The sequence below is a fragment of the Podarcis liolepis genome (assembly GCF_965112155.1).
Source record: "Podarcis liolepis genome assembly, chromosome: 4".
NCBI classification, from domain to species: domain Eukaryota; kingdom Metazoa; phylum Chordata; class Lepidosauria; order Squamata; family Lacertidae; genus Podarcis; species Podarcis liolepis.
In genome coordinates this window covers 72,716,929-72,734,411 of record NC_139558.1, presented here as the reverse complement: position 1 = coordinate 72,734,411, position 17,483 = coordinate 72,716,929, and the positions used below count along the sequence as shown (strand labels likewise).

At 40.7% G+C, this 17,483-nt stretch overlaps 1 protein-coding gene across 22 annotated transcripts in view; it reads right to left on the bottom strand.

The window, feature by feature from the left end:
• The window catches only part of ABI3BP (ABI family member 3 binding protein), a 128,461-nt gene that overhangs the window by 85,786 nt on the left and 25,192 nt on the right, over positions 1-17,483 (bottom strand). For all 22 annotated transcript variants that reach the window (XM_083500748.1, XM_083500749.1, XM_083500750.1 and 19 more), the window contains exons 2-5: positions 15,068-15,247; positions 3,318-3,386; positions 2,367-2,499; positions 473-654 (exon numbers count right to left, since the gene is read on the bottom strand). In XM_083500748.1, coding sequence (XP_083356874.1) covers positions 473-654; positions 2,367-2,499; positions 3,318-3,386; positions 15,068-15,247 — 564 coding nt within the window. The remainder of the gene's footprint in view (positions 1-472; positions 655-2,366; positions 2,500-3,317; positions 3,387-15,067; positions 15,248-17,483) is intronic.

Genomic DNA, 17,483 nt, shown 5'->3' with positions numbered 1-17,483 from the left:
GGGGGGCGCCCTTTGCATGGACGCGTCCCCATCTGGAGCGGCCCCATCAGCATAGGCTTGGCTTTGCCTTCCCTCAGGTGGGATATCTGGAGGTCTCTGCCTACCTCAGTCAGTTGTCCAATCCCACCTGGGGGAAGCGTTGCCAAGGAGACCAGGCTAGGTAGGGGAGGGATTACCTGCCCACACAACAGAGGGAGGATCTTACCTGGGAATCCTCACTTGGCTTTAAATAGTTTCTCCCCAGGTCAATTTCAATAATGGAAGTGAGCCTGGCAGAGGGAAGTTTGCTGAAAGCAATAGCACACAGTACAGCGAGGCAGGAAATGGAAGGTTTCACTTCCTTCACCCATGTGCTCATTTTTGGGGGGTAAAGAATAGAAGCCACACCTACTTTACGTCTGAAAAGAGCTGACATGTGCCAAAATGCCTACCCTGTAGCATCTTGTTCTGCTCAGAAAGAGGCATTACTTACCAGGCACAGCCACTTTGTGATTGAAAATCTTGCTCCAGACCCCATTATCTGTATTGTCTTTCACTCCAAATTCATAAATTGTGTTGGGTTTCAGATTATCCACCACAGTTTCTGTTGTTGGACAAAGCTGGAGAACCCACTTCTTATTCTTGTCCTTTTCTCTGTAGCGGACTGTATAAAACCTAGTTGAGAAAAATAAAATTGATACTTCTAATTAAAGGGGGAAATACAATTTAAAATAAGGTACTGTGGTGTTTTTTTTCATCTAAGGAACAATAGGTGATATAGTCAGTATCATTTTGCTTCTGGGATTCAAGCAAGACTAGACTGAAATTTACTATAGCCTTCCTGAGGATTCTCTTTGCAAATATTGGATTCTCTGTTAGTTTAGACTCATTTCAGTCACTGGAAAGTGACTATTCTGAGCAGCCAAAATGACCATTTGCTTATTGCCAGTATAGTAAATCCAAGCTCCACAGTTCATTAGAATAAACAAATATGGGTTTAAAACATTACTGAGTTGTATTGTCTAATCAACAGACACCATTAAGCAACATATCACTGATTTAACATTTAAGAAACCCCAGAATTAGAATTTCTGATTTTGATAAATTTGACCTGAAAATCTAAGTAAAGCATAAGAAAGCAACAGCTTTCATAAACTACTTTTCTAACAGAATGATAGTTGTTTAAAGCTTACTTTAATGCTTGATGTAAATCTGTTTCAACTACATGTCTTCTCTAGAATTTCCCACCTTAAAAATATGCCCTAGTTTTCTAATCTGCTTATTTTATTTTTTCCATGGAACTCATCAATCAATCAAGGGGGGAAAAGAATCAGCATTGATTTTTGTTGTTACTGCATCATGTTCATAACTGATTGGCCTCCAGGAATAAAAACATGAAGGAATCTTAAATGTCCTCTCAACTTATTCCAACTATGCCACTTAATTCAGCAGTTCTTACAGATTTAGCTTGATCTAATTGAGATTAAAATCAAGCCTGGCAGCATTTTGAGAGCAATATGAGGTTCATGCAGGGAAAGCAATATGGAAAAAGGTGCCAACAGCTCTTAGGCAACAGCCACCTGATAAATTAAACTATAAATAACATAGAATTGTGACTTAGGGAAGGGAGACTTCAAGTCCAAAACTGTTACAGGAATTATTCCAACACTATATTTGTGTCAATGTTCTCTACTTTTGATAGTCATCTCAAAAAGTAGCATGTTTGCCACGGCTGATCAGACAGCTGAAAAATACTTACCCTGCCATACATTCACATTTTTTTTGCTGCTACTGCTCAGCTAATGCTCCCATTTTCCTTCATCTTCATCTCACAGCCCTCATTTAGTCTCACACCAATTCATCTGGCATGAGCAATGTGAATTTGTTTACTAGTACCTGTAACGTTATCATTCCACCGTGGCATTGTTGACAAAATAATGTGGACCACCACAGCCAACAGGCATTGTGGGCAAATGCGGCTGAGGAATGTGAGCCCAAAGAAGTTCAAAGAAATAGCACTGAAATAGCATATGTGTTTGCAATGTGCCAAAAGTGGAAGGTATTTTTGGCACATAAAAAGGAACATGAAAAAGGTAAGCTCTGACCAAAATTGTTAGGTTTCATTGCGTCATTCTGATGCCTCTTAATTATAAAGGCTTGGATCCTATGCTTCTGCTCTGTGACTAGGATCTTGCACCCATGGAAGAACCCCTTCAACAATTGTTTTGTTCTGAGTGACCATCAAAAATGGCACAGAGTGTGTGTGAAGCATGTGGCATAGGCACAAGCTCATCTATCCTTCTGTGAATGCAGCAACTTGGAATCCAAGCCAAATGGGCAAAACGCCATCCTGTAATCTTCATTAGCCGTATCTTTCAGTTGATTACCTGTCATTTGCACAGTTATTCATTGTGGTCCAATCATGCTTTGGGTTGACTAAGATCCCCCAGGACAAGAAGACCGAAGTTGGAGTTAAAGTGCCTATTACCAGCTGGAGGGGCTTTGGTGTATTCGTTTTACCTATGTAAGAAAAAATAGAAACTTTAAACAATTTTATATATCAGAAAATGTATCTGAAGGGCCTGCATAACTTTTGACTCAACCATGTACTGTGGTCTTCCAGCAGTTCACCGGTCCTTTTTAAATTTTTTGGCAGATCACCCAAAACTGCACAAACAGGTGTGTGTGTGTGTGTGTGTGTGTGTGTGTGTGTGTGTGTGTGTAGCATGTGGCATAGCTAGTAAACTGAATTCAGTTTAGTTTGTCACCTAATAGAGGACAGGAATAAATCTGAGCCTTACCTGAAGAATTACATTGGTTGTGTTTCAAGGCAAAGGAAACAAATTTGTATGCAATTTGATGTGTATGGTGCTTGCCAGAGAGACTACAAAAGCATATAAACATGTAACCTGGTTAGAAGGTTAATACTACCTTCTGTTACTTAAGTATTTATTTCCATAGCATCTAAAATTTCAGGACCACCATTCAACATTCCAATGCTTCACATTGCCGCCCCCCCCCCATGAATTTACATGCATGAGTAGAGGAAGCACAACATGGCCTTCCTCAGAGTGAAGGGGCCTGGGAAAGTACATATTCCATCACTGTTTATCTATGGCAGATAGACATTTCATCATCATCATTGAACATTAAAGGCCGTTGCAGAAATGTGTTGTACCGCAGGCATACTCCCTGACTCCCTCATGGCACTATCTCAACACTCTGGGGATATCTTGACATAAACACACAGAACTAGCAGAATTATTATCTGCCATCTCAAATAAATGTTTTCTCTTCTAACTGTTTATGGAAAAAAATGTTTAATACTGTTACAATACCTGAGCATGGTTTCTTGTAATTTGGAACAGGTGCTGGCCTCACTGCAATCAAGTATCTTGGCTCTGCGTCTGAAAAGCATTAGGATGATCATTTGTAAAATCCAACAAACTCAAGAGTGTACATTGCATCTTATTATTACCTATGGCAGGGATGGAGAACCGTATGTTGGACTTAAATTCCCACCAGTCCCAGTCAGTATGGTCAACGGTTAGTGATGATGAGAGCTGTAGAAGAACATCTCTGTCTATGAGATGACAAAATTTTGATACGTTTTGAAAACAAAAACATACCTACTTATTGATTTGGATCCAAATGCGCCTTTCTCCAGTGGGAGGGCATTACTACTTATGCAAGGCATTTCCCTGCCTTCAATTCTGATTAATCCACTGCAGCCCCTTGCACTCCATCCTATACCACTCCACAGGGTCCTCTAACCACTAGGAGTTGACTTTGAGGGACATCGGGGGCTGCGAGGAGGAGGGGGAAGACGCAAGGAAGCCCTATTGCACGAGCAGAGTTTCATTGTGTTCCCTAGATCAACCTCATTATAAGTAGTCATGTCATTTTCCTGCAAGTAATAAAAGTATGAGGAAAAAAGTTGAGGGTTAAGTAGGAATAGAAATACTTGAACTAACACGATAGTGATATACAGTGGTACCTCGGTTTTTGAACGTAATCCGTTACAGAAGACCTGTCTGAGTTCTGAAACGTTTGAAAACCAAAAACTCAGTAGCCAACAGCTAGGCCTGAGGATCTTGCACTCAGCGGAAGCCGTACGGCATGTTCGACTTCTGAGGCGTGTTTGAAAACTGAAGCATTTACTTCTGGGTTTACGGTGTCCGAAAACTGAAATGTTTGTCAATGGAGACATTCGAAAACCGAGGTACCACTGTATACATTTTTATTTAATTATTTTTTAAGAAAGAAGAAAAAGAAGGAAAGACCATCTCAAGGGACAAGCTCTGAAGCTATTAAAACAGGACAGTTGTGTTGGTTTAGAGATTTATGCCTTTGAATTAAGCAGCTACTGTGACATATAGCAATGAACCAATTAACAATTATTTCAATTTTTAAGTGGATAAGCCAAAGTCTTAATAGTTTGGGGCAACATGGGATGTGAATTTCTTGAGCTCATTCGAACTCACTCATCTGAAGCTCACGGGACAGTGATGAGGACAGGACCCTCCCATGACACCTTAACATGTGGGGCTTGAAGGTGCCAGGATCAGGACATATATCAATCAACTGAGCCAAGAAGAGCTTGCTGTAAAATTTGGGCTTTACTGGCAGTAAAATGATGCCTACAGCAAATAGTTACCCATACTGGAAGTTAGGATTTAACATTAATAGGCAGTAATTAACCCGCTGCAGTTATTTGCCAACAAAGGGGCTAGAAAAGGCCACAACTTTATTGATTACAGCAATGGAAAGGTATTGGCTTAGGCATTGGATCGAAACAAGTGGGTTATTCACCAGTAGGTGGAGCCTGTTGATGCTAATCCAACTATAGGCTCACCCCTGCTGTCACCGAGGGTCGTGCCAAGGCCTCCCGCCAAGCAGGCATCGGACGGAATACACGACCCCCAGATTCCTTTACCGGAATACCCCTATAAATTGAAGGCATAGGCAATGGCCACACCTAGCACTTCGACACACCACAACACATTATTCCAATGCCTAACCTACCCACCAATACCACCAGAAAGTTGTGACGATTGCTACGAGGTAGGCGAAAAAACCAAAAAGCCTAATGCCAAATGGAAAAACTCCTACCAGGCCCCCCGGGCAACCGGGGCGACCAACCTAAGGTCCATAGCAAGGCCAATGACCTAAGCCCTAACTCAAAGGGAGTGGAGGGTGGGTGACTCGCACAGGACGACGAAGAGAAATGAGGCCGGGGAGAGGCTGGCACTGCAGCATAGAGGCTGCTGGACACGCCCCCCCCCCCATGGCACCTGGTTGGGCGGCCACCGGGGGGGCGTGAGTGCCAGCCAGGTGAGCTGGAGGCAGGGGGCAACGCCCCCTGCTAGGAGCGGTGTTCGGGCTCCCGCCCACAAGCACTCCCCTCTCTTTCAGGGAGGAGAGTCTTTGCCAACAAAGTATCTCACCTCTTTATTACCAAGTCTGCTGCAAACACATTGGCCTAAAGAGTTAGACATGCTTAAGTCCATTTCAATGGGACCATGCCTAACTCTGTGTGGATTTGGTCTCTATAAAATGCTGCCCTTTCAGCTACTGACACATAAGGAAGCATAAAAAAGCTAAATTGTAGAGTATTTTATAGATGGTATATAATTTAGCTGTGGAAATGCTATTTCTATAAAGATAAAGCTGTAAATCAGATAGCTAATAATTCTTTAGAAACAGTTGCAGATAAATTAGGCCACATGAGAATGTCAAAATACACACATATCGATATTTTTACAACTCTGTTACAATAGTAATAATTTGCATAAGCAGAGGATTCTTTTATAAACCTAACCACATTTTTTCCAGTGTCAGAATAAATTGCTGTCTGGGTGTATTTTCTGAGAACCAGCTTGCAATTGTTTCAGAAACATTGTTCTTTGTCGGAAACAATGAAATGAAGTAAACCAAAGCCAAACTCACTGATATTTTTACTCTCTAGCTAAGAAATTCTTAGTACATTTGATATGCTCTGGAAGAACACATGCTTTTGTGGTTAGAGGCCATAAGTTCACGTAAATGTTTCTAGTGAAAACCAGCTAACTTCATCCAAGAGTTGATCATAATAAACTGATTAAAACAATGCTTATGAGAGAAAAGCTTTTTTGTTGCAAAAATATAAGGTTTTTTTGTTTGCTTTTTGAATATATCTATTTCCTCCATTGATAAAAGGATCTTTCTGACCTTTTAAAATATTTAGTTGTGCAAATTCAAAATTATTTGGACTAACCAAAGCCTTCAAGGTGTAAACATTTTAATCAGACTTTTAAAAATTGAATATAAAGAATACTATGATTCTATGACTACTGAATTTTAAAAGACTTGATTGTAACAAAACTTCAAAGAGATTAAAAAAACAAAACAAAACATTAATTTTCAATAAAAGAAAGTTTTAAACTGGTATCTATTCATTGATTAATATTTTAGAAAAATGCAATCTGTGAAAAATCACAGATGTGGGCAGAGACTTAGCATGCAGGTCCAATTTGCTCTCATGTAGGACTGGAGCTGAATACAAATTCTCTTTCTTCCTTTCTTGCAGAATTAGGAAGGGAGACGCTTCTCGCCCTACTGTTCTTGGGAAGCTCAGGGCTAACCCAGTTTCCCTCTTTTCCTTCTACTGGCAGGAAGGCGCCTTGCCCAGATGACCATTGCCCTCCAGTACAGATTATGGGCATCTGTTTAGGTGGCAGAAAGAAGATTGTTGGCACTGTGAGGTGCCACATTCTTCTCCCTTCTCCCTCTCCTAGGTTAATAAATGCTACCTGCTAAAACTAATTGATTCTTTCTCCTTTGATAACCTCAATTCATCCTTTTGTCTCCATCAGAACCAATAAATCATCATCATTACTATTTATTGAATTTATATACTGCCCTATTCCCACAGGTCTCAGTGCAGTTTACAGGACAAAACCAGAATGTAAAACCATTATTCAAGGCTTTCATTAGCAATATAAAATTATTTACACTGGCTTCATGTTTCACAACTCAAACCTTTAATTTCTGTTCTCAATTGCTGCTTTCTTCATTGTTTTCATGCTCCTTTTCATTTTCAATATACAGTGGTACCTCGGGTTACATACGCTTCAGGTTACATATGCTTCAGGTTACAGACTCCGCTAACCCAGAAATAGTACCTCAGGTTAAGAACTTTGCTTCAGGATGAGAACAGAAATCGTGATCCGGCACTGCGGCAGCAGCAGGAGGCCCCATTAGCTAAAGTGGTGCTTCAGGTTAAGAACAGTTTCAGGTTAAGAACGGACCTCCTGAATGAATTAAGTAGTTAACCTGAGGTACCACTGTATCTTCCCCTTTACCTTTTAATACTTATATGGTGGTTCTTCTCTGTCTATCCTAATTTCTCATCATTCTTCTACCTATTCCCTTCAGTCTGTCAGTGACTTTTGTCCCAGTCCTATAATTCACTTTGATTCATGTTCACTCTTTTCTTGTGCTTCTTGGAGTCTTTTAAACTCTTTCCATTGTTACATTCACAGTGCTGCAGCTCTTTGTCCTTTTGAAATGATTATTACAAGCTGCAATTCAACATTTTCCCTTGCAGTTCCTTCTTGAAGTATTCTAGAAGATTACAAGCTAATTTTTTAAACAACCCAGCTTCCATCCTTGTAACTAATCTTCACCATCTCTAAATTATATCACCTCATCTAGGTCTATTATTATTATTATTATTATTATTATTATTATTATTATTATTATTATTATTCTCCTTCTGAGTCTTGTTTTTATTATGCTGTAAACCTTTTTGCAGGAACTCTACTATTTGCACATTTTGTTCAGTATCTGTCCATAGTGCACTTTATGCAACAGCAGCAGAGAGATAAGTGAGCAATATTAGTATTATCTAAGGCAGGGGTCTGCAACCTTTAAGACAAAAAGAGCCACTTGGACCCGTTTCCGAAGAGAGAAAAAACTGGGAGCCGCAAAACTCGTCATTATAAAAATAACTTTTTTGTCACATTTTTTTATTATTTCTTTGTTTGACCCCTCAGAATTACTCCTCCTCATAGAAATAAACGTTAAATTAACAAGTTACCTTTTTTGTGTGTGTGTTCTTCACTCCCCTTTCAATGCAGTGACCAGCATACATGCCCCTTACAATGTAGCGGGCGGGCGGACGGGAAGGTGATGTCGGGACGGTGCATGACTAACGCACACACCGCCCCCATGCGACGTCACAGCCAGTACAGCGCCTGCCACAGTGGGGAGTGTTGGGGCGCACAATGCGCCTCCTCCCCTCGCTAGTATCTGCCCCGGAGCTGCGGCAAAGGTGTAAAAGAGCCACATGCGGCTCCGGAGCCGCAGGTTGCAGACCCCTGATCTAAGGGCAATGCTTGCATGTTGTTGAGGAGAAAGCATGTCAGTTAAGCTCAGGTGCTAATTCTCTGCTAGCAGAGGTGTAGGAAGGTCAGGTGGTACCAAGTGTGGAAAAATTCTTGTCACCCCCCCCCCACATGTTTGTTTGTTTGTTGTTTGTTTGCCTGCAAAAATGGTTTTATTTATATCATATTTTCTTACAAAAGAATGTGGCTTCTGAGCCTCTGATAACAAGTAGGCGACTATGGACAGATACTTAAATCTACAGGATGGATTGTGTTTTGGCTTGTGTTATTTTATTTATATTTATTGTTTATTTATTTAATAAAATTTATTTTTTAAAAACCTGCAAAGTGGTTTACCAAAACAAAAAACAAAAGAAACCACAGCAGTAAAATAAAGAAAAATTAACATTCCTACTTTAACACGTACAAAAGCTAACATATCAATATTAAAATTACTTCAACTTCCTAAGCATCTAGGTATGCTTGCCTAAAGAAGAATGCATTTAGCGGGTGCCTGAAAAGAGTCTAGCAAAGGCACGTGCTTTGTTGAAATTTCAGCCTTCATGACATAGGAAAATGGCCAAGTAAACAGCTATTTTTGTGGAGGAGGGTCAAGATATTAACTGATATGCATGAAATTTCATATGTAGCTATATAATCCCTAGTGCAGTAAAATAAGACCTTTGGAGCAGGCATTTGTTTTTTTGTTGTTGTTTTTATGAACCACCCTAGTAGGGCAGTAATGCTTCCTTGTTAATTTGTCACCGCCCACCATGATGGCACCTGGGGCAGACTGCCCCCCTGCCCTGCCTTCCTATGCGCCGTCTGCTAGCAGTGACTGTGGACAGCTATTAAGGAAAGAGGTTTCCCTAGAGAAGCCTCTCCATCCCCAACCCAGCATAAGAGAACCTGCCAGTTTAAGAGATTCTTATGCAGAAATTCTTGCATGCAACAGCACACACACTGTTCCTCATAAGAATGGGTGGGTGCAAACTATAAATTCATTCAGTGACCCAATTCTTCCTCTCTCTGTTTTTGTTTTTGTTTTTGAAGGGGTAAATGTTTTGATACACAAAAATCAATGATTATATATGCATATCAAACCATTAAGAGCTGGAAATCACACAGTTTCAACTGTGCACAGGTCATGTCAGTAAATGTTTGTGAGAACAATAACTATAAAAGTATGAAACACAGCATTCTGTAGACTTTGGTCAACTAAAGTTTCTGAGCAATTCACAATGGTTGACTTCCAACTTTGGAAGAAGCACACAATTTCTGCTTGAGTTTTGTCCAAAGCTGACATTAATCACTATCTATTCCATCTAGAAAATGTTGAGACTTGGCAGGGAACAGCGTATGAGTATTTCACGATGTCCTCAAACTTGTTACATTCTCTTCTCTAAGACTCCTCTGTACTTCCAGGATCTCTTTTGAGATGTGATGATCATTACTAAGAAACAGGTAAGTCATTCAGCCTGCAATACTATATGATGTCTTCCTGGAAACAAAACCTATTGAGTTTGATTGGAAAATAACTATGACTGCAGTCTTAACCCCTCAGTTTGGACAGTGGACCACTCTGTACAGTATACTGAACATATAAATAACCAAAATAAAGCAAGTCATTACTTGGTTTCTGAAATCATGTATACCCTAACGGAATTGGCTGAATTTGACTTCTCTGTGGATTCACACTGTACTTCTGTAAAGGGCAGAAAGATGGCACAACTACAGACTACATTGTTGTTACACTGAAGTAAAACATTGTTGTGCATGTGTGTGCACAAACACATAAACACAAACTTCGTCTAATGGCTTTTTTGAGTGCAATGTAAAAAATGCTACAGATGCTGTCATGAAGTCTGCACATTTTGCTTAATAAGGCTTAAAGACATATCTTAAAATTGGAGGTTATTACAATTTCTCAAGTTATTTCAGTTTTTAATAGTAGTTTTTAATCCGAGCTTGGGCATCCTCTTTCTGACTGAATCATATTTGAAAGATCACCACAGCTCTTTCCTTTTAGTGTCAGTTTCAATCATGCTGCTGTCCTAAATGTAAACACAGCAGGAGACTTTAGAAGCTTTTGTGCTCTTCTAACTTCCACCTGTCAATGATACTTTCTTATGATGTTTTTGCAATGACAATTAGCTCTCTTCATGGAAATAATTTGAACGTACCATGGTAGAGCTATTTCTACTAGAAAGGGCCTTGCAGCACTTTCAAATTGCAAGCTCGCAAAGCAATCTGCATTCTTTATGAAGATTGTGACCAATCTCATCATTTTGATACAAAACAGGATTAAGAAACATGGAAGGTGATGCTAAATGTGTTTACTCAGAACTAAATTCAGTGGGAGTCACTTCCCAGAAACTGTGTGTGTAGGAAGCCCACCCCAGGAGTACAAAGACATAAAGTTGCCCCAAATCACCAGAGGGTATTCAAAATCTCCAGACCAGCTGCTCTTCCATGTATGAAAAAATTGTCAGATACAGCCTTGCAGGCAACTATTCAAGCTATTAACATCCTTGTGGCTGTTCTAATGTGTGCCAGCAGCTGATTTTAGGATTAGTGCTCTTTTATGTGTTTTCCTTATCTCAAAGAGCATCAAGCATTGAATCCTGGCCTAGGGTAATCTGCTTTAAGCAGGCATGTTGCAATATGAGGGAAGACTTCAATAGGTCTATTTTTTTAATAAGAAACATAAAAGTGAATACACTGGTACCTCAGGTTAAGAACTTAATTTGTTCTGGAGGTCCATTCTTAACCTGAAACTGTTCTTAACCTGAAGACCACTTTAGCTAATGGGCCTCCCACTGCTGCGCGATTTCTGTTCTCATCCTGAAGCAAAGTTCTTAACACGAGGTACTATTTCTGGGTTAGTGGAATCTGTAACCTGAAGTGTTTGTAACCCAAGGTACCACTGTATTTATATTCAAATAAACAAGTACAGTGGTACCTCGGGTTAAGTACTTAATTCGTTCTGGAAACTGTTCTTAACCTGAAGCACCACTTTAGCTAATGGGGCTTCCTGCTGCCACCGTACCGCCGGAGCACGATTTCTGTTCTCAACCTGAAGCAAAGCTCTTAACCTGAGGTAATATTTCTAGGTTAGCGGAGTCTGTAACCTGAAGCATATGTAACCTGAGTTACCACTGTATATTAAGTGTATATTAATTTACCTCTTTAATTGGAAGTGACTCTTAGGGTCATCTAGTCCAAACTCCTGCCACCACTCAATGCAGGAATATGCAGGATCGAGCCTGCAACCTTGGTGTTATCAGCACCATGCCCTAACCAACTGAGCTATCCAGCTGATTTAAAACACAACTTCAAAACAAAATGCAGTGCACCACCAGATTATATCAGAGTGTATCACTTAATCTTAGTGAAGCATGGCCACACAAACTCTATAACTGAAGCAGAGCAAAGCACTTTGTGAAGGTCATCAATGTGCTTTGTTGTGTCTGGCTAGGTTAGGGAGTATACAGCTTTTCATTCCAAACTCTTTGTGTAATTTTATTTTTAATCTTTTGTTTTGAATTTTCACTGTTCCATGAATGTTTTAACAGCAATAGTTTTAAGCAAATGTGAGTCGGCTGCTGAACTGTATATGTAGTTTCTCTCCGTTTTTGTAATTCCTAGTAGAGAAAACAATTGACATGTTCTGTTAAAGCCAACTGGATAGGCTATAAGGATTATGGAAAATACAAACCAACACTGTCAGGTGTTCTTAAATCCACTGAACGAAATGGTGTTGAGTACACCTAACAATATGGATGCCTTTGCCTTTGGCTCCAGTACTATAGCTCTCCAATGGAGCACAATGACATTAACACTTTTATCTACAGAGAGATTATAGTTCCTGAAAAGTTATATTTTAATCAGTTTAGGCTACAATCCTATGCATTCTTAGCTGGAAATATAACTGCCACTGAATTCAATGGGACTTACTTCTGAGTAGGCAATAACAGCATTGGACTGCAATAGTATAGCTAAAAGTGATGAAGAGTCAAATGACATCTTTAAAAAGAGTGGCAAATCCACCCTTATTCCAGGAGGCATTCTAAGTATATATTTCTGACTTTTTGGTCAATTTTAACCATATTCCTGATAGGCAAGAATACAATTCTCTTCTTGAGACGAGGACTGATAAGAGCAACCAGAGTTTCCTTAGCTTATTTACTCTTTTTGCGTCTAATGTGCAGACTAAATAACAGCAATGACTTTTGTAATTGGCCATGCATAAGTGTGAGAGTATGGTCAAATAATCTTTTTCCCATTAAAGGCCTGTTTTCCTCACAGAGGGTGTGATCAGTTTTGTTCAGCTGTACCTGTTTCTATGGACACAAAGCAGCTTATCCAAATGAACTGAATCTTTAAGCCAGAAACAGATTTGCTTTTTGGAAGCCATGTGTTAAGTAAAATAAACTTTAGGAGCTTCCAAATTGTTTTGGCCCATCTTACAACCATTTTAATATCCTCATTAAGTCCGTACTTTATTTTACTATCCTGTTTTCTTGTTGTCTTGCATTTCTGAATTTATGTTCTGTTTTTTTCTCCTAGGAATGATCTTGACGCATGTCCTTGTTCTTCCTGGGGTTATCCTAGAATAACAATGTCACACTTTCCTGCCACATGGTTACTTTACATATGTATGAATGATTGAATTGCCTTCCCAAAATCTAAGTGCAACAAAATAAATACTTGTATGTTCTTCACTAGGGAAGGACAGATCAGCCTATTTCTGGACTGTATCAGTTTTGCATATGGTCATTCAAACATCTGTTCCACCCCCACCAAAATTTGCATTTGAATACCTATTTTATCTCAATACATGCATTTCTATGTTACCTTAAAAATCCACATTTTGATATATTTCTTCTGCTGAAAACTGTATTGCCAGATTCAAAGATGTGCAAAATCCAAATGATAATTATATTCAAACTAGTCTGGGACTATGCAAATTACTTCTGCTTGCTTAAAAAGGTGGGCCAAACAAAATTCTCCTCTCCCCCCTTCACACATTGCATAGATTATCTTCATGTAAGAGAAATGCCATGTGTGAACTAGTCCTAGCAGGCACCAGAACAAAATAACCAGAACAAGAGCTGCTTCAAGTAACTCCACTTTCATCTAGCAGCAGGGATCATGCCTTTGTTAAAGAGACCTCTGATGAATAAATTCACTATTTATAGCACTTTAGGTAAGAGCATCTAGAATTGAAAGCCAAATTGATGTTAGTAGACAAAATTCCAAATTAGTGGTAAACCTAGCAGTTCAAAAGCACATCAAAGTGCAAGTACTGCTCCAGAGGGAAGGTAAACGGTGCTTCCGTGCGCTGCTCTGGTTTTGCCAGAAGTGACTTAGTCATGCTAGCCACATGACCCAGAAAAACTGTCTGTGGACAAACATCAACTCCCTTGGCCAGTAAACCAAGATAAGCGCCGCAACCCCAGAGTCATTTGCGACTGGACTTAACTGTCAGGGGTCTTTTACCTTTACCTTGTACCAAGTAGGATTAACAACTCTATTTGGGTTATCAGCCCATACTATTAACATGTGAGACAGAAGTACAAGGCTATTCCCACCTGGTCCCCATGGTTACAGCCTGCCCACCCCCCTCCTCAATACTAATCACATTTTTGGAAGAATATTTGCAGTAGGGCAATGTGCCAACATGCACAGTTCCTGTGAGTTGCAACTACAAAGGGAGGGAGAATTTTATTTGCCCACAGGCTTAAATGAGCTGAGCTAATTCACATCTCCCAAGACTAATACAGTGGTACCTCGGGTTACATACGCTTCAGGTTACATATGTTTCAGGTTACATGCTCCACTAACCCAGAAATAGTGCTTCAGGTTAAGAACTTTGCTTCAGGATAAGAACAGAAATCGGGCTCCAGCAGCGCAGCAGGAGGACCCATTATTTAAAGTGGTGCTTCAGGTTAAGAACGGACCTCTGGAACAAATTAAGTACTTAACCTGAGGTACCACTGTACGTGGAGCAGACTAGAATTATTATTCATAATATTCAATTCACATAGTGTTAATTGTAGGTACTAAATTCCGCAAATAAGGTTATTCTTTGCCTTTCTCCCAACAACAAGCAACAACACTTTTGACTACATCAATCTCCTAGGCATGCTAGGTTAGGAGATGTGGACTACAACTCCCAGCAACCCCAGGCAGCAGGGCCAATGGTGATAGGAGTTGTAGTTCAACAAAATTTGGAGGGCGATATTTCATTCCACATTAGAATTAATATTGAAATAAGAGATCCGTGAAGAGTGAAACAAAGAATATGCAAGCTGACTTAATAGTAATGAATGATGATCTAAAAGCTTAGATTCACTTCTTAAGGATTATGGTGCTAAGACCCACAGCTTTAGCTACAAATCAACAAGTAACTGGCTAACATGCAGTGCTTATATTAAAGATCTGTTTGGATTGCCTGTTCAACATTTCAATTGCATTTGTGTCAAATTAGCCTCTTTCATTTACATATTCAGTGCCTCTGGAAAATGTCAGTAACTGAAAATTGCAAAGAAGGGAACAAAATAACAAACAATTCAGAAAATACAGATGTGTTTGCCACTGTTGAAATTCGATATTTCCTTTGGTTTTAAGCCTTGGGTATCCCTATCCAGACCACAAGTAAATGCAATTTCAGACGCCACAACCATCTCTCCAAGATTCAGATCTGGACATTGGCTTACCAACTTCGGTTATGTAAGATTTCCCGTCTGATGGCAGAGGAATATACTGGTTAGAGAAGAAGCTGCTGCCGTACCCCAAGATGAAGCCTTCCAGTTTGGTGCTTGGACTGGGTCGAATGTATCTCATGCACACTGCATCACCAGTTGCATTGATCTGAACTTTCAGGCTTTGTCTCTTAACTGAGGTTGGGGGAGAGAAAGCAGAAAAGTATGGGATGTTACCAACTCAAGCAGAACAAACTTTTCAGCATACATATAGGACATGTTTTCAACAGCATAAATGTGTGGTAGCCAATGCTGTCTCAACAGATGCTTCAGAGTGGCATCATGTAGCAACAGATGTGGCACAGCTGAGAGTACCACATGCCCCACAGGTGCACCTAGTTTGTGCTAGAAATCAGGCTTTTGGTATTGCAGCTACAGCTTTCTGGAATCAATGGCCAGATGAAATTAGAAAGGCACTCTGCATCATAATGTTTAGATGCCTACTGCTTTACTTAAGAAGGCTTTCTCTGAGGTGTGACCCCTGTCATTTATGAAATATTAATTGTCCATTTACAGGGATGGTGCCTTTAGAGTCTGTACAAATAGTCTTAATTGTTTCTAGAGTTTGTAACTTTTTGTATTTTATCTTATTTGTATTATGTCTTACACTGTGAAGTGGATAATACATTTGTAAAGCAAGAAAACATTTGCAAAGCGGCAGCTGCAATCACATGAAAGCCAGTCTACAGGAAGCCGTTTGCAGTAATTTCCCAAAAGTCTTCAGTGATTTCACCGTCGCATCACAACCGTTTACAATAATCTTGTTATGGTGCCGCAGTGATGTGCTCTGAGAAAGGATAGAGTGGGTCCCATTAAGAACATAAGAAGAGCCCGCTGGATCATGCCAATGGCCCATCTTGTCCAGCAACCTGTTCTCAAAGTGGCCAATCAGATGCCTGTGGGAAACCCATAAGCAGGGCCCAGGCACAACAGCACTCTCCTCTCCTGCAGTGTCCAGCAACTGGTATTCAGTAGCGTACCACAATAGTCATCATACACTAGCCAGTAGCATACCACTAGTAGCCATTCCTGTAATGTTCATATGACAGATACTGCAAATGATAGAATATTACTTCTCTTTAAAATTTATTTAAGAAAGGCCCAATTCTGTTTGTCCTTTATGTTAAGTCTACTCAGTGTGAACAGTCGAGAAATTAAAAAGAGCAGTAGGTCATTGCGTGGACAGGCAGAGTCCCCCCAACCCCAGGTGGCTCCCGAGTGGAACAATGACTCAAGACAACGTGCTGTGGGATTAAAATTGGCCACAACTTTATTAAGTTTCAGATATAGGGAGACCTTGGCTCAGGCATTGGGTGTTTATCCTTCCCAGTCTCCAGCTGGGGATCTCGGGGACATCAGCGTTATCCAGAATGTGTGGGGGATTGGGCTGGCTCTGGAGAACATATGTTCAAGCAGAGAGCCCGCCCCCCCCCATTTTGCTGCCTTCGCAGGGGAGAGCAATGACAACCTCTTGGTGTCTGGCCAATGCCTCCCTTCAAGACCTCTTTAATGGGGAACCCTGGGATCACCGCTGCAAGGGGGGCGTGGGTCACCGCTTCATGCCCCCCCCAATTTAGGGAAGATAGACTAAAGGATTCCGCCTAAGGCCTGAAACTGCCAAAGTTGTGACGTTTTGCTACGGGGAAGGGAAAACCTGCCAATGCAGGAAGATTCCTTTCTGGCCCTTCAACAGTGACCATGATGTAGCAGCGCCCGTGTACCTGTGGAGAAGAAGTTAACCTGTAAAAGAAGGCTTCACTGAGGGAGGGCAGGGTGGGAGAAGATCCAACTGACGATTCACAGGTAAGATCCACCCTCTGTTGTGTGGGCAGGGCAGTCCTTCCGCCTACCTGGGGAGCAATGCCTCCCCAGGCAGGATTGGGTGATTGGCTGAGGTAGGCTGAGACCTCCAGGTATCTAGCCTGGGGAGGGCGAAGCCAGCCCAAACTACCTGGAGCCACATGGGATCCAGGGGGCTGCGTGTGACCACCCAAAGGCCCCCCATTTGATGTGGGGAGCGATCATTCCGTTGTGTTTGCCAACTGTAGTTAAGTGTTAGCCATAGCCTGATCTTGATAGTTTTTAAGCTTTGCCAGTTTTTCTCTTTGAGTTCTTTGCTATATATCCACTTATTACTCATATTTCCCACCATTTGGGTGCTTGAAGTGATGTACGGTCAATAAAAATAAACCCAGGGAAATTGTATATTTAACAACATGCGAAGTACAGTAAAACAAAATACCAGTGGGTTTCAAACAGTGTTAGTATGCTATATTTTCACTACTGCAACAGAGGCTTCGTGGCATCAAAACTGGACTGATAAACAACCACAATAGCATTACAGTGACCAGATTCCTCATCCTGACACATT